Source organism: Pavona decussata, unplaced genomic scaffold (genome assembly GCF_977016875.1).
Source record: "Pavona decussata unplaced genomic scaffold, jaPavDecu1.1 SCAFFOLD_61, whole genome shotgun sequence".
NCBI classification, from domain to species: domain Eukaryota; kingdom Metazoa; phylum Cnidaria; class Anthozoa; order Scleractinia; family Agariciidae; genus Pavona; species Pavona decussata.
In genome coordinates this window covers 2,965,102-2,987,500 of record NW_028145482.1, presented here as the reverse complement: position 1 = coordinate 2,987,500, position 22,399 = coordinate 2,965,102, and the positions used below count along the sequence as shown (strand labels likewise).

General features: G+C 39.8%; 2 protein-coding genes across 2 annotated transcripts in view; both read right to left on the bottom strand.

Annotated features, from left to right (window-relative positions):
* Positions 1 to 1,844, bottom strand: part of LOC146479107 (uncharacterized) — a 1,968-nt gene extending 124 nt beyond the window's left edge. The window contains exons 1-2 of the mRNA XM_085111157.1: positions 332 to 1,844; positions 1 to 110 (exon numbers count right to left, since the gene is read on the bottom strand). The exon at positions 1 to 110 is cut by the window's left edge and continues 124 nt beyond it. Of these exons, the coding sequence (XP_084967283.1) occupies positions 345 to 1,670 (1,326 nt within the window). The 5' untranslated portion in view covers positions 1,671 to 1,844 and the 3' untranslated portion in view covers positions 1 to 110; positions 332 to 344. The remainder of the gene's footprint in view (positions 111 to 331) is intronic.
* Positions 1,845 to 4,177: 2,333 nt separating this feature from the next.
* On the bottom strand, positions 4,178 to 7,728 carry LOC146479106 (uncharacterized). Its single transcript, XM_085111122.1, has 6 exons — positions 7,084 to 7,728; positions 6,920 to 6,980; positions 6,711 to 6,758; positions 6,326 to 6,376; positions 4,872 to 4,930; positions 4,178 to 4,555 (listed from the first exon to the last, which is right to left on the bottom strand). The coding sequence occupies exons 1-6, from the start codon at positions 7,321 to 7,323 to the stop codon at positions 4,178 to 4,180; spliced, it is 837 nt and encodes a 278-aa protein (XP_084967248.1). The 5' UTR covers positions 7,324 to 7,728.
* Between the last annotated feature and the right edge of the window lie 14,671 nt (positions 7,729 to 22,399).

Sequence of the window (22,399 nt, the reverse complement as noted above, 5' to 3'; positions counted from 1 at the left end):
ACAAACATAATGAAACCACTGATACTTGCACTTTTCATGATCACATGCGATCATGAAGTCATCATCGGATTGGCCACAGGGACAAAATCCAGTTGTTTTCTGCTGTGCTGCTGCAATGCAAGGGAAAAAATTACAATATCCATTGATCAATTTAATAAAACTTTTGCACCTGTACATGTAATTTACAAGTATAGCTATTGTTTTCAACCTCTGAAACAATGGCTACACTTGTTAATCACACTTGTAAAAGGGTTTTGAAATTGACCCCAGCACTAGTATCTAAAAGGAACATTTCAGTTCATAGATACTATAATTCAAATTATATAATTACCATTTTTTGCTTGTCATGTTGCTGCAGCCTTTTTTGCTCCCATCTTCCTGCGTTTACTTACTTCCGCCAGGTGACTAAACCACATTTTCACTTCCTTTGAAGTCAATAAAGTTTCCTTGGCACACCTTGTAATTTCAACATCACTTATGTTATCTGCATCCACTGTTTTGGTAAGTTTAGAAAACTCTCTTTTCAACACAACAGAAGGAGGTTCCATGACACTGTCTCTGGTTGCATTTGTAGTCAAAGAGGCAATGGAATCCTCAGCTGACAAGTAGTGCCCCGCACAGCTCTCACAGTCTTTGCAGTGCCCACCCCAAGGCCGGTTTGGGTCCTTCATAGGCATTGGTAGACAACGAAGAGTGGGACCACCATCATACCACTTTGGTTCTGTAGGAGGGATGCCTTTTTTGCACACTGGGTGAAAGCAGTTAGGCTTGTAGCACGCGTATAGAAAGAACACATACTGTTCTGGAAGCCCTTTAACTAAGTGATTGTTCCTAACTTGCCATATCTCTTCAAAATACTTGTAAAGTACTGGTTCTGTCTTTTGTAGTTCTTGCTTTGCTTTTTTAGAACCATGTAAAAAAATTAACAATTTTTCTCTTCTCTCCTGTAAATATCTGGCATTCTCATCATGAGCACCCTTGAAAAACTTGATAGTTGTATTTCCGAATGGTGCATCTTGTACCCTATCAATATATACTTCTGTGGCTGCTTCCAAATTTTCTTTCAGTTTTTCTTCATTCAGGCCATCTTTGTTGAAATTCGATCCATTCAGTGTGGAGGGGATGAAGGCATTACTATGTGCCCTTGCAATGCAACCATTGACCAACTCAACTCGGTTTAAGAAACTTCCTCCACTGTTTCGTGCTGTAAGACAAGTACATATCTTCTCTTCAACTAGATGAACCTCTGTCCAAAGAAACTGAACCTCTTGAATAGAAGGTCGCTCATCTGTGGCACCATCAACCCGGATGCAATCAACAGGCTTCCCAGATAGGTAATCTTTAAACTCTTGTGTTGCTTTAAGAAACTTGAAATCAGCAGCATGTTGCGATGGGTTCTTTTTAAAGGAAAAATGGTCCTTCACCAAACCAGCAGCTCTTTCTTCATTTGTAAGAGTTTCCATAAAGAGATACGAGGACGTTTGTAGCACAGAGGAGTACTTATTCACAAAATCTGTACGCGTTGTGACCTCTTGAGCTTCAGAATACAGTCCTTTGTGCTGGCAGTGTGTGTAGGTTGTGTCAAGTCGAAACCCTGCTTGGTCGTCTCTATTTAATAGTAGCTTGTCATGCCCATCAGTTAACTGCAATTTGTCAAGAATCTTGTACATGGCACAGCTGTAATGTGCATCTGGGTTAAATTTTAAATTGAAGCCCTTTCTTGCTCGGCGACACGTTACCTTTGCCACACCCTTGTACCTCTTCGATGATAACTTTCGTTTGTTGCGTACAACACATAGCTGTACAATTGTGCCATACCCAATCTTGGCGTCGTATTTTGTTTGTAAATGTTATTGAATTGAACGAAATGATGCTTTTGGGCCTCTTTTTCTGTTCCCATCGAAGGTTGTCACTCCAGTTCTTCGCCATGAATCTGCCCCACACCTCTTACTGGACACAAACTCTTCAATGTCTTTTCCAATGTTGGGGAACCTTCGTAATATTGAACCCACCCTGTTAGGTACTTTCCGCTTCAGAAGATTCATTTCAGCAATTTCTTTTCCCTCCTTTCTCTTGGCCATTCTCTTGATGATTTCTCGCTGCTTTAACAAAACTTGTTTACCTTTTTCAGACTGCAAATTAAGGCCCACCCAGTCCTCTGGGTCATCACTTTCTGAGTCGGTTAACCCCGTTTCATTTTCAACAGCTACCCTCTCACTATTTAAATATGCCTGTCTTGATATTTCCACACGCTCATGCTCATCATCATCTAAGTCCATTGACAACAGATTTTCACTGAAATCAAGAAGAACTTGGTTGACAACTTCACTAGTGTACTGCCGCATCAAGAGTCTCAACTCTTCGACAAATGCAAACCAATTCAATTGATTGTCTCTAAGCATAAGCATTAAATGGTCATGGTTTGGAGAAAATATGTGGGGTTGTTTATTCAGTCCTTCATCTGGGTCCATGTGCTTCTGTCTAGCACTTTTTTCTGGTTTGTTGTTTTTACTTGGGTCTTCATTGAGTGACATTTCAGATTCTTCAGCCTCTCTCAAAACTTCATCAGTTGAGTCTAACTCACTGTTGCTTTCATTATCACTGACCCATTGAATTTCATCTTCAGATTTTCCTAAAGTTTCTGCTTCGCACTCAACGTCACTGTCACTTGAATCACTCTCACGGGGCTCATACAAACCAAGACAACGAAGAACGGATTTCTCTCTTACCATAGCAAGGTCTGCAACTTCCTTTCTTATATTTTGTGATATTTCTAAAGCATTCTTTACTTCTTCCTTTAACTTGGAGATATTTTGTATGCCAAACCTGTTTTCAGCTTTTTTGTTTGAACAGTTACTTGCTTCACACGCAGCAAATTTTATAAGTTTCCTGTCACTCTCTGTTGACGCTAACTTACACAGAGCAAGTAAAGTATCTCTTCCAATTCCTCCAACTTCCAAGTTCGGCTGCAATGTAAACTTCTCAATCAAGATGGCTACCTTTTTGTAATCGATACCCTGTTCCTTCTCAACAACATACAATTTTTGCATGCCAATTTTCTGACCAACTCTAAAAACCACAACTAGCAGCTGCATGAATCGTCGTACGGCATTTGATGAGCGCTAGGTTGAGGTAAAATGTTTTTTATACAGTTTGGAAACTTCACATACTCCACCATGCAAAATATCAACAGCAACGTTTATCAACAAAGAACATTCTTTGCAGTCACTTCTGTGACTATTACGACACAACTCAGATCTAAAAGAAATGAACTGATCCAGAGAAATGCCATTTAATTGGGATATGTAAAGTCCACTTTCCTCTTTAAAATTGTCACTCAAATTGTTCCTTGTTTGTCTTTGATAGTGTTTGAATGTCTCATCCTTTGGCCTACCACTTTCATCTATAAAAAAGTATTTTCTTGACAGCTTTTCTGTTGTGGCAAGTCGGACTGTTCGTTTTGGGATTCAGGACTTGACTTATCTGCGCCTTGGGCTTGAACAGCACGATCAACGTCAGTTACATCACATTCACTTGAAGCTTCTACCTTGTCACTGCCGTCTTTCTGTTGCAAGTCTTCTTTTGCTTTTCTACTCAGCAACTTGTCAATTGTGATTTGTGGACTGGCTTGTGGTTGACCCTCTTCTTTACTTTGCTCTTTGTTATCTCTCTTTTTCTTCTGCAGGAGTGACTTTGCTTCCTTTTTCTGCAATAATGTAAGCTCGTCTTCTAATTTTCGCTTTCTTTCTCTCAATGGGGTCATCTCTTGGGTTAGGCGCCTTGCTCTTTCATCATTGTCAACATTTCTAGCTTTAACTCTTGATCTTTCGTTCTCAAACTCATTAATAATTCATGCCGTCAAAAGCCAATAAATGACGTCCATTTCGGTCAGGTGGATGAATCTTGATACCCCAATGAAACACCAGATGAAACACCACCAGGTTTTCATCTGAGATGAAACATGTTTTTCATCTGAGATCAAACATTTGCATTTTAATGAGATTCATTTCTTATTGTTTCATTTGAGAAGACATGTCAAAAACTCGGGCCTCGTGCTTTATCACGGGTTCCAAATACCTCGAAACAGATGAAAGCACTCGGCCTGCGGCCTCGTGCTTTCATCTGTTTCTCGGTATTTGGAACCCGTGATAAAGCACTCGCCCTCGTTTTTGACATATTACATCAAAGTCATTTCCATTTTTATTTCTTTCAGGTCTTCTTCTACTTCACCGATCCTTTTTGAGCGCAAGGATGGAGTTACTTTGGATGGCACAGGAAGCAGCTCATTGGGGGATAAATCAATTGCCCTGGACTTTTTCTTTTTATATAGATAACCATCACTATCAACTTTCTTCTTTGCCAATGCTTGCAATTCTCCCTTTTTAGATAGTAAACGTGGATTTTCAACAGCCAGCTCATAAGCAGCCTCATTTAATGATTTACAGTACGCATACAAGAAACAACCAGGTTCTAGATTCTTGTAAATTGCACTTTCCTCTCTCAGCTTTTCAGGATCTATTTGTAATGTGACTTCAACTGTAGAATTGCTTTGAATCTGCAATGTACATAAACCATAAACCTTACTATTTTGCTAACATGGAAGGAGAATTGTGATAAATAAATGAGGGACATATGCTGGTGGCCAAACTAAGGCTCATTTCATATCACCATTGATTATGTACCCTGATTGTATACTTCAAACCACTTTTAAAACAAATTTTTCTCAACCCAAATTATCCAAAATAAGTATGTATGCCACTGCATTCAACTACAATAATACCAAAGAATGGTAAAAGGCATTAATAATAATAATAATAATAATAATAATAATAATAATAATAATAATAAGTCATGGTTCCATTGTTTCGCACCTTTGCGGCAGGACCAAGTGATAGCTGACTCCCCTGGATGCATATTGTTCTTTGGCCACCTATAAAACAATATATAATAACAAGATTACATCTTTGCATGAGAACTACAACACATCGATCACTATAAACATTTCAAAATTTGCAAACTGTATCTAAACTTGTAAAATCAGGGTTCGTACACTTTTTTGGAGTAAAAATTCAAGGACTTTTTAAGGACTTTCAAGGACACATTTTCCATTTTTCAAGGACTCCACACACTACAAAATCAAGCGATAATCCGCTGCTCAAGGTAGAAAGTGTGCCAACCAGAGAGGTAAAAGTCTATGTCTTTTTTAGTTCATCCACAACATTAGCAATTTTGGCCTCAAGGTCTTTGCGAGTCGTCTCCTTTTCTTTTGCAGTTCTCCTCAAACTATTTGACTTTGTAATCCACTCAAGTCTACCAATATCTTCTGCTTTCTGTGCAAACTCATCTGCCGATTTGACAAGACAATCAACATCAGCTTCTAAACGCCTTCTTTTCGTTTTGACTTGTAAGCGCCGACTCTCCCATGCTCGAAATGTCAACATCCTTCATGCACACAATGCATCATGCCTTGTGTTTGTCACCTTTGACTTCTTGTAGCCACTCTTTGTACAGTGGGTTCTGAAGCCACAAGTCGCTGAAAACACACTTGCCCATTGTTGTAAATCGTTTACTCGTGAAACAACATGCAAATAAACAACTCCCACGCAAACAACGAAGCACTCGAAGCACATGGCTTTTCATGGAAAGAGCGAATAGTACAAAACATTTCATTGGCGCTTAGCGTTGCAGATATTGAACCAATCAGAGCAATGGATACAACCAAGAAGAGGAAAATGTATTCAATGTGCGTGGGGCGCTTGATGGAGGTTCGAAGAGGTGTAATGATCGTTTTTATTGTTGCTACTGTTCTGCAAATAGCATATATTTTCATAGTAGGCACTCTAGAATCTAGGATGGATGAAATTAGCTACCGATTTCAAGGACTTTCCAGGACTGACTGCAATTTTCAAGGACTTTTAAGGCCTTGAATTTTTATTTTGAAATTCAAGGACTTTCAAGGACTTTCAAGGCGTGTGCGAACCCTGTAAAATTCATAACAGGTATGTCCAATAAATACAATGTAGGCAGTATTTGAGTCATTTGAGTAAACCCCAATACAAATCAACTTGGTTGATGATTATTGAACAGTAGAATTAACTTTTGATACAAACATCTGCTCAGCTGATTAGTATTCATTAACTTTCCATACACATCTCTACTCATTGTTTCACTTCACAAGTACGATGAAATATTTGCGTTCGATCTGTATGGGCATTTACAGTGGCTCGCCTTTGGCTCACAATAGTAAACGCCCATACAGATCTCCAGCTCGTATTTTTACTACTACTTACTAAATAATATTTCTCTAATTTTAATGTGTACATACCACTCTCGGAAACAACGTTGCTGGTTGTTGTTCTTTGTTTTGAAAGTGCACCTATTAAAAAGCAACTCTCAGGTTTACACAGAAAAGGCATGAAAAGTAGTAAAATATTACTAAGCCCCCCCCCCTCCCCCCCACCCCAATGTACATGTAGTTTTGTGACAAAAAAGAAAACCCCCAATTCTATTATTATTAACAGAGTTTTACATCCCTTGAGCCTTATTTTATAAAACAGGCTTCAGATCACCTGTTCCAATCCAGTGGATATAAAGTGTTTGTAGATAGGAAATACATAATTGGGTGGATAGATAATTATTCAGCATGGCTATAAATTTTAACATCCACCTGGGGCCAGATGGATATCAATTTTTTTTATATATATCTGTACCTTTGTCAGATGTTTCACCAGCAAAATTGGAAGAAAGCACTTTAGGACCTACAGAAAAAAAATCAACAAGTCAAGTATTAAACAAATTATAAAAAACCAAATACCTCCTCCTACTTTTAAATAGGAATTTATATATAGGCAAAATTATAAAACAAATGTTTTAGATATTAAATATAATTGAATCCATATTAATTTGAATAATAACCGACCTGTTTCTTGCGGGGGTTTACATTGACTGGTGCATAATAAGCTATCTTCAGAACGGCCTTCCTGTAAAAAGTTCAAAATGGAAATATATTAAATACAAAAGGTTTCATATATTATAAAGCTCAGTGATGTATAAAAGCAAAACAATTCATAACAGTCTTAATACCTTTTTCAGCAACCGAAGCTTTGCTCTGTTGTTTATAACTGCAGTAGTCTCTAAATCGATAAAATCGTCCCATTCGCGATCGTATTGCTGCACCAATATGTCACATCCTACCGGTATATCAAATGCATGTTGTATTGGTGGTAAAGCCTCGCTGAGAGTTATTCCAGCTACTGGAAGGATTTTTTTACTTTCACCAAACTCTACGAGGGCCTGCAGTAAAAAGTATAAGGTATTTGTCATCAGTTTTGTGTGAATGCATGATCAACCAAGCAAATAAAAACAGAGAACGGCAGATCACATGGCAACCAGACTCATACATATTTATAAAAAGCCCACATCGAAGGCCGGAAATACCGAAAGGATTTACATAAAAACAATCGTGTTACTTTCGTAAGTAATATTTTTGGCAATTAAGAGAAGGATGGCAAGCACGAAATAAGGATAAAACAAGATTTCGAATGTCAACAGATTACTCACGTTTCTTTCCGCCATTTTGTAGTCTTCTAGGTCGGTCCCAGTCTCTTACGAGAGACTCCACTCCTCCTGCAAAAAATATTCCCCGGTCCGGATACCGAAGAAGCAAATCTCATCCAAAACCCCGTGTACCGGGGCACTGTTGATTGTCAAACGTTAACTTTGTCCCCGCTAAAGTCCTCGCATTGCCCGGGTTGGGGGGGCCGGGGATTTACATTGACTGGTGCATAAGCAAACACCAGTGCTTGCTTTCCAGTGAGTTACAAGGAACACGAAGAACATATTGCTCCAATAGCTCTGCTTCTTAAAACATCTTTTGCTGGCTGCCTCTCTGCTAATTTCTTAAAATCCTCCCACCCAATAAAATCCACTTTTTGTCCACTGACTAATCTCTGTTTGGCAGTAAGCTCCAGGTACCCCTCAAGTACAAAGTGTCTGAGATGCTTCTCTTCTGATGTTGGTCTACATCCTCCTAAGGAAACAAGGTCAGTGGCATCTATCAAGCTGCTGCCCTGAAATGGTACCACACCTTCAACTGAGCTATTGAGAACACATGTTATCCTTTGGAATGCAGCAGACAAACTTGGCAGAAGCCCATCTTCCACCTGAGATTCAACATCTAGAAGCTGCTTTATATATCTTTGTGCGTTCACAGCTGTAGAGCCAATATGGTTGGTGGAGAAGACTAGGGCTACCTCTTCTACACCACCATCACCTGAACATGTCATATCAAAAACAGAAGAAAGTCCAGGACTCTCAATTTCAACAGGGTTTTCTAGATTAGCTGGCTGTGTGTCGTCCTCTAATGGTGAAATGCCATCCAGATCAGCACTTGGTGTTTGAAGCGGCAGTTGACTAGCAAGCGCCTTTAATGAATCTGCAGAACTTACAGAGTTGGCACCTCTTGCAAAGTTAAATGGATTCTCATATGAGGCCTCCCAGTCATCGTGATCATATGTGAAGCTTTTTCTGGGTTCAGACACTTCCTGTATGCCTGTCCCATGGTCTGGGGAGTATACATACCTAGGGTAGTCCTCTTCAAAGAGCTTCACAAAAAAGATCTGCAACAGTCTCCTCCTCAAACCAAGAGACTCGTGTTTTTCTCCATCCACAGCCACAAAAAGCAAATTGTTTACCTTGAAGATAAAAAAACATTTCTTATTTTGTTGCATACAACACAGCTTTTAACTGGGAAGCAACTTTAAACATAAAATATTTTATATAGCCTGATAATTTAAGAAAAAACTAATGCAGTTGCTACCTTGACATAACGTAATTCAAATAATATCCCCTAAAGAGGTCTCCTTTTAGCTAGAGGTGAAAAAAGAAAAAACGGAAATAAGTTCTTAGCCCTAGCTATAAAACTGATGGGGCTTGAACGACTTGATACCAAACAAAAAAAATTAGCAGAGTATTGGAATTAAACAGAGGCAAATTTATGCCCCCGTGGTTCTTTTGCTTCAGGTTAACTTTTACCCAAGAAAAGTCAAGACAACAGAGACATCTAAGTAAAGTAAGTGGCTTACCCTTAAAAATACACTGCTGTGCCTGAACAAACTGGTACCTAGCGTGTGCCAGCGTGTGTTGATCTGTCGAACTGGAACGTCATTGGCAAATTGATTATGACAATTTCCACCTTTATATATGCCATGCTATTCATTGATCAAAAGAGATGCTGCATGAAATTTTAAACAGATAAGGAAGTTTATGTCTTCTTATTGTTATTGATTTTAGGGTGCAATTACATAAGGCAGCATTTTGCTTACACCTAGAGTGTATTCTTGCCTTTCCCCCTTTTTTGTACACACATAGTGCCACAAGATACAAAAATAGAAATGTCGTTCACTTGACTGGCTTTCAGCTGAAGAATCATGATTTGTAGCACAGGAATATAGCTTTGCTTTTTGTGGGAAGCTTCGAAGCCCTGATTTGAGAAAAGCCAGAAAGAACGATGCTGTGGAAACAACATGGCAATGTGATCCACAGTTAAGTGAGCATAATCACCCATTCAAAGTGTGACTCCAAAGATTTGACATAGAAGAAAACCCCATAGTTTGCACAACAGAGGAAAAAATGAGAGTGCATGTCATATACATGCTACAGTCACACTGAATTAATACATGTTGATGTCTGTGCACATGAAGATACATGTGACCACCTCAATGTTTGCATAGTATACTATTCTACCCTGGGTATTGTTATTTGTGAAATGTAAATAAGGTATGTGGAATCAGGGGATGCACTCCAAAAAACCCGGATTCCTCGCTGGATGGGAAGGCGGGTCGCTAGATCCAATCCAAACAGTGGCCCAGGGTAAAGTGCAAGGGGTGGGCCCAACGTGGGCATTTATATCAATAATTTACATTCTCCAAGGGCATATTATTAATATATGCAAATGAATTTGCATAGTATAATATTCTGCCCTAACCTCTGTAGAAGGTTGAAAACGTTTGTGTTGGGGAATCGTTCTGGCTTTCCCCTAGCCCCGCTTCCTTATCTTGAGCTCTTTTTCGTTAATGGCCACACTGTTGACAGAACTTGAACATCTCGTGATTTGCTAAACATGTATTAAAATAGTTTAATATTGCAGTTTGCACTCCTTTCATTCGACTGTAGACGTCATTAAACCCTCTCTGTTATTAATTGTACTGTTACTGTTATTGTTCTGTTTGTGAATAAAATTTCTGGGTACTGTGTGCTCGCAATGGGATGTTTAAATTTCTAGTTTTCGAAATATATTTATCAGTGTCCTGCTTACGATTTGTGAAGAAAAATCAAGTGCTCTTTTCCTACCGTAGCAAAACCACACAAATGCTTTTTTCTCGACGTGCAAATACAATGTTTTGAATCTAACTGCAATTAATCAAGCCATACAACTGGGCCAATTAGACATGGAAAATTTGATGTCCTTTTGTGAGCGGTCCCTTGAAGTGGATATCTGCACTTAGTTTCCTATGTGAAAAAGAGAAATAAAAATGATTAGGATACATTGTTTTCAACAATTCTCATCATAAAAGACGTATAAAGACAGTTTTTTTCCAAACACCTGCCTAGTCATACATGACTGTAAGTAGTGGTGAGGTTTCCTTAATATTGTGTTGGCTTCTTTCTAGTTCTTTTGGCAGGAAGCACTTCTTTTGGCGTCAAGGATTCCATTAGGGCTTCAGCAGCATTTCCTGTAGTTGATAAATCAACGTAAATACAAGTTACATCGTTTGAAAGGCGGGTAACAATAGGAAGAATTTGCTGCTTTAGTCAAGTTTTTTATATAAAACGGTTTCAGCTCTGATCTCAAAATACCAAAACATATATAGTAAAGTAAACAAACACAGTCGAAGTTATACCTATTTCATTTGGAATAGATAAACCTCAGACCCAAGTGTGGATAATTTGACAATATTTTTGTTACCATTTTAATAATTGGTAAAAAAACCCAACTTATTTTACCTTTCTTTTTCCGCCGAGACACTGGCTTGTTGTTCAATGGCTGAGATTCCACTTCTAAGTAAATATATCAAAGAAAATTCTCATTAGATTATCCGTTAATGCTTGCACAGTCTCATGTTAGCCTTTCTTCAGCAAAGTTATTACGAAAGGTAAATGCACTACACCGCTGTTTCGACAAAGGTTGTCCAAAAACAGAGTAAAAGCATACGCGACAATGCCAAAAGGTAGTCTGGGAAATAACCAATAAATTTCCATAAAAGGTCAGAATCATATTGCCCGCAATTGGGTATTTCCCAGACTACCTTTTGGCATTGTCGCGTAGGCTTTTTTCGGACAACCTTTCTCGAAACAGCTGTATGTATGCCACCTGTATGTAGTGCCATGTTGAGCATGGTCATATAGTATAATTATAAAGGAGCTTCGTAGCTTTTACCTTCAGATGCACGTGCCAACACCTCGTCGTCCAGGGCCTAAGAAGTTTTATGAATGTAGTTATAGAAGAAAATCAGTTTTCTGTTAATGAGAGGAGTCAGAACAAAAGAAGGAAATTTCATAATAAATAACTATAGGTTTAGCCTACCAATTTATCTCTGTCATCTTGATCCATGACATATTTGCTAATTTCATCTAGAAATCAATAGTTAAAACGGATAATAAAAGCCTAAATAACTCTATACTCTATACCATACCATACCATACCATACCATACCATACCATACCATACTATACTATAGACGCACCAAAACCAGTTATTAAGTATCAGATCAGGTCAAATCTCATCACATCACATATCATACCTTGAACAGCACTGGGGTTTTACTGGCTGACTACTAAATGTATTGATTTTAATAAATTGTCTTTAAAGGTCAAGATGATTCTCACCTGTTTTCTTGACAATTTGCAATTGCTATTGGATAAACGCTCTTACAACTTTCACTTGAGGCATGGTAACATTGATGGGGACAACACCAATCATTACCTGTTGCCTACCTATGGAGGCAGAGATGCATATCAATGTAGCAGGTAAATGATGTGATGTGATGTGTGAGCAACATCCATAAATATAAAACCTTGAACAGTGCTAACGTTTTACTGGCTGATTACTAAATTTATTGTTTTAAAAAATTGTCCTTGAAGGTCCAGATGATTCTCACCTGTTTTCTTGTCAATTTGCAATTGCTATTGGATAAACACTCTTACAACTTTCACTTGAGGCATGGTGAACATTGATGGGGACAACACCAATCATTACCTGTTGCCTACCTATGGAGGCACAGATGCATATCAATATAGCATGTAAATGTAATGGCACATTAATATTGCTGTACTTAAAAATTGTTTTCGATGCAACACAAATATATTTTTTAAAAGTTTATCTTGATATTAACTAGTTCTCAAAATAAACAGCCACTACTGCGACCTTACACTGTAGTAATTTCTGTACCCTATTAATTTTATAATGTTGATCTAAACAGTCCCACCGTTACAAGATTTCATAACAATGACAATAATTTATTATTTTTACCTTTTCTAGATCTATGAGAAACCTTGGAGGATTGTGGTAAATTGTTCACCTACCAAAAAAAGGTCTCCCATCACGTTTTAGGTTAGTGTAACCTGGTTTCCCTTGCTGCCCAAGCCACAGAAGCAGAAAGGTTAACATGGAAGCCACGTTGAGCCCCATCTGGGAAGGGTGCGATGCTTATGGTCTTCCTTACGACACCAAAAATCATTTGCCACAAAGCCTTTATTTGGTTTTTGTTCTAAAGGACCAGGATGTCAGTGTTAATCTTAGGAGATAAAAAGAAAAAAGGCATTTAACGTGATATCTACATAGCCAGCCAAACATGGATTTAGAAAAGGATGCAAATATTCTATTGACATAAACTGCTTAGAATCATGCAAGACGCCTTTTTTCATCTCCTTTTGAATAAATAAGGGCAAACCAGGAATTAAATACATACAACTTTGAAAATAACTTTTACTGAAGCCACGGAAAGTATTAAGAAATATCTGTAGTAAAGCATTGTGTCAAGTAAAATTTTTGCTTTATCCAAAAGAGCTGTGCTTGAATTTTTTCAGTTTAGGAAAAATGAAAGCCAAGAGTGATCCGTCATCAACCCCACCCCCGCGAGCTAGGCTGGAAAACCCGGAGTCCGGAATTCCGGCAGAATTTTTTAGAGTCTGTATTTTTCATTTTAGTGATTTTTCTTACTCCGAATATTTCCGAAAACACTTCACAGATTATCCGAAAGTCTGTTTTTGTTTTTCATTCAAATTAAGTGATTCTTTTATTCAAAGTTATTAATCGGCACTGATGATACGCCATATTTTTTTTCTTTTATTCAAATTGATTGATTGGCACCAAAGACACTTCAAAGATTTTACGAAAACACTCCGAAAATGTTCCAAAAAGTTTGATTTTTTTCATTTAAGGGATTTTTTTATATTTAAAAATTGATTGATCAGCCGAAGACATTACGGAGGTTTTCCGAAAATTATTTGTAATCCAACATCCCCTTTACGCTCATTGTCATAGCAACCATTCAGGTGTTTAAATATACAACAAGCAGCAAATTACACTTCAGAATAAATGACAACATAGAGGTTGTCCCTTTAATTAGAATCTCACCAGGCACGTCTTTTACACTGTTACAATGCTGTCATTCAATCAATTAAAATCCCAGGAAAGCACTGCTTAATGAAAGCTATAAGGCCTTCCGTCAGATTCATGCCTCCGTCGGTCCTCCTCATCAGAACTTGCAAGTGGCCGTCATGAAACCACAGGCGCCTTTTGCGCAGACATGCCATGTTTGGATGCCATCATCAGGACCTGATGCTCAAGAGTGACAATACCAAGACCACCATCAAAGATCTTAGCATGGAAGAAGGCCTTGGGCGTATCACTCGGCAACTTCAACCAGGATCGTACAGCCGCCCTAACGGACCTAGCTAGCCACTTCAAGTACTTCTTTCTAGTCGAGGTCAATACCAACTGGTGATACAAGGCTGGAATGAGATTGTTGGTGAGGGTGAACAGATGCTGCTGGGGCTTAAGAGGGGCTCGGGATATGTTCCCTAACCCTTTGTTAAGCTTGCCAGCGATGTCCGGCCTCATTCTCATCGGAGAGAGAGGAACCCCCAGATATCGCTGAGTATCAGCGACACCTATTGCAGGAATCGATTGCCCCAAAACCTGCAGGTGGGGATGTGGGTTGACAATCCACATCTTCCTCTTGCCATCAACGTTAATCTGCAGACTGGCTGACTTTTCATCCAGCCCCGCACTAACTTCCAAGCAACTGAGCCGAAACTTAGCAGCAAGGTGGTCGAGCAGGTGCTGGAGGCCGCGTGATGTCCCTGCGATCAGCGCAATGTCTGCAAATGCTGCGGCATTCACTCTCGCCTCCCCAACCATTACACCAAGCTCAGGATCGAGGCAGCCCAGAGCCCAGTCGAAAGTAGCGTTAAAGAGGTGGACAGAGAGAGGATTGCCCTGTCTCACTCCCTGCGACACCCTGATAGGGTCACTGTGGTCAGGGCCAATGCTTGGGTATGTCCAGGCGTCCCCATAGAGCTTGTCCAGATAGCCCAACAAAGGGGGTGGTACGCCCATCCTCCCAGCAGCGAGCAAGAGACTCTCGTGGCCCACATATTCAAAGGTTGTCTTAATGTCAAGAAAGGCGATGTTTAGCGGTCGGAGTGTCCTCTGATGTTGGCGTATGGTCGTCTGCAGAAGCCAGATCCAATCAGCCACGCAATCCCCTCTCATAAACGCCTTTTGGCACGTGTTCCACGGTAGAGTTGCCTCTAACTGGGAAGCAAGGATCTTATGGAAGCAGCGCAAGATGGTATCCGATATTGTAATCGGGCAGTGTTTCTCTGGTGACGTGGTGCCCTGCTCTTTGGCGATCAGGACAGTCTCCCCGCGGCAGAGAGGTGAAGGCCAATTACCTGCCAGCAGCCACACATTAAAGTGGGCCGCCACCTCATCACGCCTTAGCCATTTCAAGTCACTAAGGGATCGGCAATCTGGCCCGGGGGCCCCGTCAGACATTCGTTTGATTGCTCTGGTCACATTCTCGATGGTAATAGGTTTGACCAGATCCCATTCAACCGGCCCTTTTAGAGGAGGTCTGCGATCGTCGTGCAAGGATGGCTGTTGGAATATGCCACGCCAGTACGGCTCTTGTATGGCCATAGGTACTGGGAAAGGTTGCTCCTCCCAGGTACTGGAAAGGACGTAGCGAGCACAGCGCTTCCTTGATAATCTGAAAGATCGCTGCGTTCGGGCGTAAGCAGTCCTACGCCTCGCCCTGGCATTGCGCAATGGTAGTCCAGTCCATACCCTGGTGGCCCCAGATCTTCCTCTGGGTGGCCTACTGTTAGGTCCTACCAGTGGAGGCAACCACCTGGCGTATTCTGCATCCAGCATTTCCCTAGTATGGTTAGTTACTAGACAAGGGTTGATGGCATTATCTCCTTTGTTCTCTTCCCAACTTCCAACACTTGGTACCATCCAAGTATATATTTGGATACCAGTCCACCTCTAAACGTCCAATGACTGCCATGCTATTAATACATTGTGTATTCTTTTGAAAACTTCCTTCACAATAATTTTTGAATTCATTAAAAAAACGGGTTGGAAGATTCGGGGATGGCAGGTTTGGGCGGCAGGGGAAAACCTTGGGGTACAGAATATTGGAGTGAAGGCATACCAGTAAACGAATGTTGTTGCACATGGATGTCGCAAATGACAGGTGAAAAGGCCTTTCAAAGGCCTTTCGGTGCTAAAATGACCTATGCTTCTTGGTCGTCCTCGATCATTTCTTTCACTGCTTTTGCAAATGCAGTCTCGCCAAACTCTTTGCCATGGGTTTTCTTTCTGAGCCTGCCGTTTGTATTTTCGCGATCATTGGTGTAAAATTTATTGGGAGCCGAACCAAGGCCCGCCTTTGTTCGCACGTCAGCATTCCTGCAACTTTTCATCATACAGGCCCTCTCCGTTATCCAATCGTAGAACTTGGACTCCCCATCTCCCATGCCTTCCCTTCCTGATCAAGGCTGTTTAAGTGAAAACAGAATTGCATCAAAGTCATCTTGACAATTTGAATCTAGGAGGCCTGGATGGTAGGTCCATCCTTCTTGTTTCCCGAGTATTTCTTACGTTGTCTTTGAAGTGACGGAAGCAGCAGAGATGTAACGCCTTAGAAAAGCAGGTGCACAGTGCCTCACTTAGGCTGTGTTCGCCATCCGTCCCAAAAGCCACTAGATCCTCCAGTGCTAGTACAATGCTCTTAAGTTTGTTAAAACACTTTAAGTAAGTTTGCTTAGATTTGGTGTGATGGATAAAGACAGGTCCAATGAACACAGGACATTTGCCAGTCTTGACAGATTTTAAAAGTACGTTTCTGTAAGAGGTTGGTGTTCCACTGAAATTTCCAGAATTGAACGTTAATTCGACTTACAGGTGGCTGAAATCCAGATCTTCCGTGCAGAATCGCAACAAGTCAGCAATTTGATAGTCGGTTCCTAATAAAATTAGGGGCTCCCCTGATAACTCTTGCATTCGTACAAAGTCCCTTCCTTCTGTATGAGCAAAGCAATTAAGAATTGTGATCTCATCTGTTTCTCTGGATCTGCGTTCTGAACAAGATGACCTCGCACACGCCTGTTTCATGTCATGCCTGAGTCCTCCCACGGGACATGTCAGCCTCTGAACTTACGGAAAGAGGCCCTCCTAGCTCTCGCCTTGTTTTTGCTACCACTTCGCTTACAGGGTAATGCGATTTTCTTGCAGTTTTCGATGAACAGATAATTTTGTTCTGGTGAAAACCTTATTTCTTTCTGCATTACCGTGAAAAGCTGGGGCAAGGACGTGTTCCCTCCGGGTAAACGTGTACTGTAATAACGCAACATTGTTGAGAGTATCACCATTAATGTCATTAAGATAATGTATTATCTGACTTAAGTCTCCTTATTTCTTGTATTCATGCATTATATGGAAATCATTTGTTGTTTTGAATGTTAAACAGGAGTTTCCCTTTTTGCCATTTCGGGGAAGAACACGGATACGTGTGCGTCACTTGTCAATTGTTCACATACCAACCATTTCCGTCCGCTGGCAAATCACCGAGGGGTACAACTCGAATGTCAATCAAGAAAGCCGAATTATATTTCACTTTCATGGGTTGACAAGTACACTTGACCTCGCCTGGCTGATCTTTAGAGAGAATGTCCAAGATTTCGTGAGCTTTAAAGCTTTTTCCATTTCTTGGCTGAGTACAAAAAAAGAAAAAAAAGAAGATGAAATAAAGAAAAACCCGCTGTGAAACTGTATTAGCAAAAATACCGAGTCATCTTTGACTTTGAGCGTGGCTTATGCAAACGCATTTTAATGGCTCAAGTTAGAGTTTACTGATTTTGGGAGAACAGATGTTTGGCTTAAAAAATATCATGAAATTTTTGAAAAGGAACGCTGCAACTGTGAGAAAAAGTTTCGAAATTGCCTCACATTTGGCCCAAGACATTTTCGCGATCGCAAGGAAATTGCAAAATTCTATAAAAAAATAAGCTTTATGTTAAGTCGGGATATTTTCTGTTAACAACTTTTTTTAGGTGGTAAACAATAGAAACAATCAATATGTACCCAGAAATGAAGCAAAATATATTTTGTTGACCTTCAAATTCTGCATATATTTTGCGTGACATCAGGGTCAGTGAGGGTCAAAACCAGGCGGGTGGTCAAACTACGGAATGCAACAGCAGGAGAATTGCTCAATAGCATCACTCATTATCATTTTGGACAGACATTAAATGGTGAAAGTTCTCTCTCCTCCGCAGAGGCTTCTTAGAAACCCTGGGGAGAGGGAAATTAAACGAGTAGAGTCTGGAGGAGAGAAATATCAAAGCGCGCGGGGGACGCTGGGAAGGGAGAGGAAAAGGAGAGAAGCCTCTGCCAGATAACGTGCGGTTCTCTGGCAGGATTTGCGGTTCTCTGGTTATGGCCGAACCAGACAAAGATCTCGACGATTTTGAATATTCTTTTAAAGACCTAAGTATAGAATTCTGATCCGTATCAGTGCACTGAAAAATATGAGCAAACAACTTATTTTTATGACGGCCTAAATTGTTAGAATAATTGTAAATTTTAGATTACTGGAAACATATTCACAGTTTCCTTGATATGAATTAAACGAAAATTCACTCACCGATTTCAATCGACATGTGTTTAACTGTCGTACTGCGTTCGCCGTTTCCTTGGCGTGATGCTCCTGAAAAATGGCCAAACATTTTGCCATGTCAACATCGCAGTTGCGATGCATCGTGCGGAAATGCTGGCTTAAGCCCGCTCCCTCGACGAAAAAATTTACCAAATGTTGATCTTCAAAGCATTTAAAACATACTATTTTACTGTTTTGTCTCGCCATTTGAAACGGGCGCTCAGAAAGAGAGAAAATTTCCTGTTCTTGTGGTACTGCATGTTCCGCCATTTTGTGAATATTCATGAAGAAGTAGAGTTAGGTCCAGTCTCCCTCGGAAATCGGGCGCCATTTTGAAAACATTATCTGGCAGAGGCTCCCGCTTTTTTCCCCTTCCCATCGCCCCCCGCACGCCCCCGATTTTTTATTTCCCCCGTTTTCCTTCCTTTCCCCTCCTTTCTTCTACGTTTCTCCACTGATGGAGCCTCTGTGGAGGAGAGAGGTGAAAGTTTGAAGGAAATCGGCCGACCCCCATTTTTCACCTCTGCCTGGTTTTCTCAGACAATGACTCTTAAACTGTGTGTAAAAAAAAGATAAACCTTTTTTTTTTGATAGAGTAACTCCTTCAGTTTTTGTACAAAATAACTGCTATCCATAGAGGCCCTATATAATAAACTTAATTTGAGTTGAAATAATAATGATAATTAATTAAAATAAAAATAGCTATGAAATGTAATAAAAAGTAAAAACATAAAATCTAAATCTGATTAAAAATTACACAGCCATGATAAATTCGGCTTTTTTCATACTTTCTAAACATAAATTTATGCATTGACAGAGTATAAAAAATCTCAGTTTTGATAGCCACAGAGGAAGGTTTTCGAATTCTAAGATTGGCATTCTAAGGAAACTTTCTTCAATAACTACTTTTTCTGAGAGACCCTCAAAAGGGGCTTCCCCGAAAAAACTTATCAACAAAGCAAGCCAGAAATTTACCTTATTGACATACATGAGACTGAACCGTTGACAACTTGTCAATTTTGTGACAAAAAAAGGATATGTATGAAATACATGTATATTTAACTAATTTCATTTCATGAAAAAGGATATCTTCCATAAAGATCCATCTATGAAAAAAATCTCGCAAAAAATGCTTGTCAGACTGAAAATCAGACCGAAAATCTAAAAACGTCAAAATGCCGCATCGATGTACGCACACATGTAGCCAATTACAGGGAGTGTGGCATGCAGACTTGTTAAACTCTTATCGGGTCTTATCTTGGTTTTCCTTACATATCTGCAAGAAATCGAGCAAAGTCCACTGCCACTGTATCAACACGTTTAGCATTGTAAATAATAGTGTTTTAGCGGGACATAATCTAAAATCAAAAACGCTTGTCCAGACCAAGTGAAATTCTGAAATTGAAGAAAGGATTCAAATATTATTCCATCAGAAAGATATAGACATCAGACCCGTACGTAGCCAGACTTTCAGACAACAGAGGCAGTTGCGAAGCGCCAAAGCTGGGGGTAAAATTTCGAAGTCTAGAATCCCGAAAAAAAAACCGCTTTTTTATATACATATCACGTAGGAATGTTGGGTGTTCGCAACCACACTATTACTAAAATGTGTTAGCAGGAACAAGGTTTTTGTGGTTACTTTTCGGCAAATCATTTAAATTAAGTAGGAGTAAACTTATCGCCCTGGATAACGTAATTAAGCAAAGGATATCCTTGCCGCCATGTTTAACTACGGAAGAAATGGTTTCTTTTGGTTTCGCAACACATTTCTATTAATGAAAATAGGAGTAGGCTTTAGCTGTATTTCAGTTGAGTTCCTACTGGAAAGATTAAAGAGCGGTAAACGATGTCCAAAGAACTTGCTTCTAGCAAGGTGTAATCTGTTAGTCGTTCCCTTTTATTTTACATTATTTTATTTGCTTGCTGTATTGCTGATGATCTGTCTCAAGCTCGCTCAAGATCCACTTTAAGCTGCATATTTTTCTCCTCAACACCTTTGATTGCATTGCACACAGTTTGCAGTTCTTCAGAGGCATCGCTCAACGTTGCTTGATCCTCGTGGTCTTCAATTTCGTTCAACTTTGTATTAAAATTCAATGAATTTATTTCTTTTACCAGCCAAAGATACTTGTCTATTTCCTGTGCCTTGAATTTCTCCCAAAGGATGGCAGAAACAAAGCCAAAGGTAGAGGCAATGGGCCCTTCTTCTTTCTGCACGCCTCGCCGATAAAAATTCCCTCCATTTTTAAAATCAGAGAGCTGTACCATCGCAAATTGAGTAGGAAAGTTTGCCACTAACAGGCAATGAGACAGAAATTTGCCAACACGAACGTCGCATATCTTCTCATTTAAGACAAACCAGTTTTTTGAAATTTTTGTTGTAGTGGGGTGCTGCAATTAAGCGCTTCGAAGTTCAAAGCCTTCCATATCTGTCTGCACTCACCCACGGGAGAATTAACCTTGACCATTTTTGCTACGCAATTATACATATGAAATCCAACCTCTCAATGACTACCAAGGTCAAATAGCCGATTCAGCCCTCAAAATAAACAGACTGCACTGCACAGGAATATTGTACATAAAATAACAGCAAGCAATCAAAAGAGCTGTGAAGGTGATAATTGAATCTCAGCGGATTATGACATCACTCCATAGCAACCAACACTTGCGAATATTTGAACTTCCGCTTGGCTCTGGCTTGTGATGACTTGTGTGTTCTTGTTGTTGCCCATTCCTTTGAGGGTGTTGGCGTTGATTTTGACATCCAATAACTCCGGGGCCGTACATGTTTTGTAGGCCAATAAATGTTTTTTTTATTGCAATTTTATTCCAATACTAACATTTCTTACTAATTAAACAATACCATGCGTTTCTTTGAATACCGTAACATAACTTACAATAACTAAACCTAACTTGCACTACTTACATTTTTCAAAATACAGCCAATGTAGAAAGAAAATAGGAAGTTACGAAAAGAAAAGCTACATACAATCAATTTACTATTAACAATACAAAATTGAGGTTTGCAACGCCTATAACACTAATTAGATTATAACGACTGCTGACAAAAAATACAGTACTTAATTAAAGGGCTGAGAGCATAACTGACTTATGTCAGCCCGGTTTTCGATTTCACTCGGATTTGTCCGAATTTTTGCTCTCCCTGGTTTTGAAAACGTTTCGCAGTTTTACAATCGTGGACAAAACTCCTTGAGAAAACCAAACATAAACAGCGCAAAAACCACTTGCTTACTATTTCTTTCGTTAATTCTACGACAGAACTTTACTTCTCTCTCCCACCCCCTCCCCCTATGCAATGACAACTGAAAACAGATGAAAAAACCACTCACTGTCTCTCTCTTGTTAATTCTACTACAGTTACTTCTCCCTCCCCAACTACTAGTAGCATAAGGAACTTCAAGCAACACGGTCACATTATTTCATTAACGTGGTTGTAACTTTTCACTTAACCGTAAGGGAAAATAACTGCACTTCATACAAAGACCGCTCTCTTGAAAGCCAGTAAAGCTGTAAGTCACGCAGTGCGTGACATAGAGGCTGTTTTCTTTTAATGCGTAACAGTTCTCATCCTCATTTCTCGCTTATTCAAATCGTGTTGCAGGGAAGGAAATGGCTTGTTTCGAGATAAACTTTTCTCAATGAAAAATCGATTTGTTGCCCTTCTATTCTACGCCTTTTGATCACAGCGCGTCTTGGTACTTTGGCAAACAGTTCTCACCCATGTCGCAATAAAGAAACTAAGTGGATTTTGAATTATTTTTGCGTAATGGGGTAAGCACTGTTCGAAAATAGATTTCCTTTGTGAAACACATTTAGGAAAGCATTTCAACATGGCGATCTAATGATAAACAAAGCATTTACGCACTGCCAAAGATAATACAAAACAAAACACACCGCACCACAGGCGTCAAGACAAGCATCACAAGTGAACAATTCTAGATCAGACACGATGACAGCATTCAGGATCATTGAGACGCCATTGTAGTGTTGAAGAAAACGTTTTCACCAGATAAGATCCTCACGCATAACATCGCTGACAGGAAATAACTGACGTCTGGGACTCGCAAAACAGGCACGTAGGGCATTGATTAAATGACAACTGAAGGCATGTGAAGGCCGTAACAAAGGCCAGTTTGCCCAGAAGTTGTTGC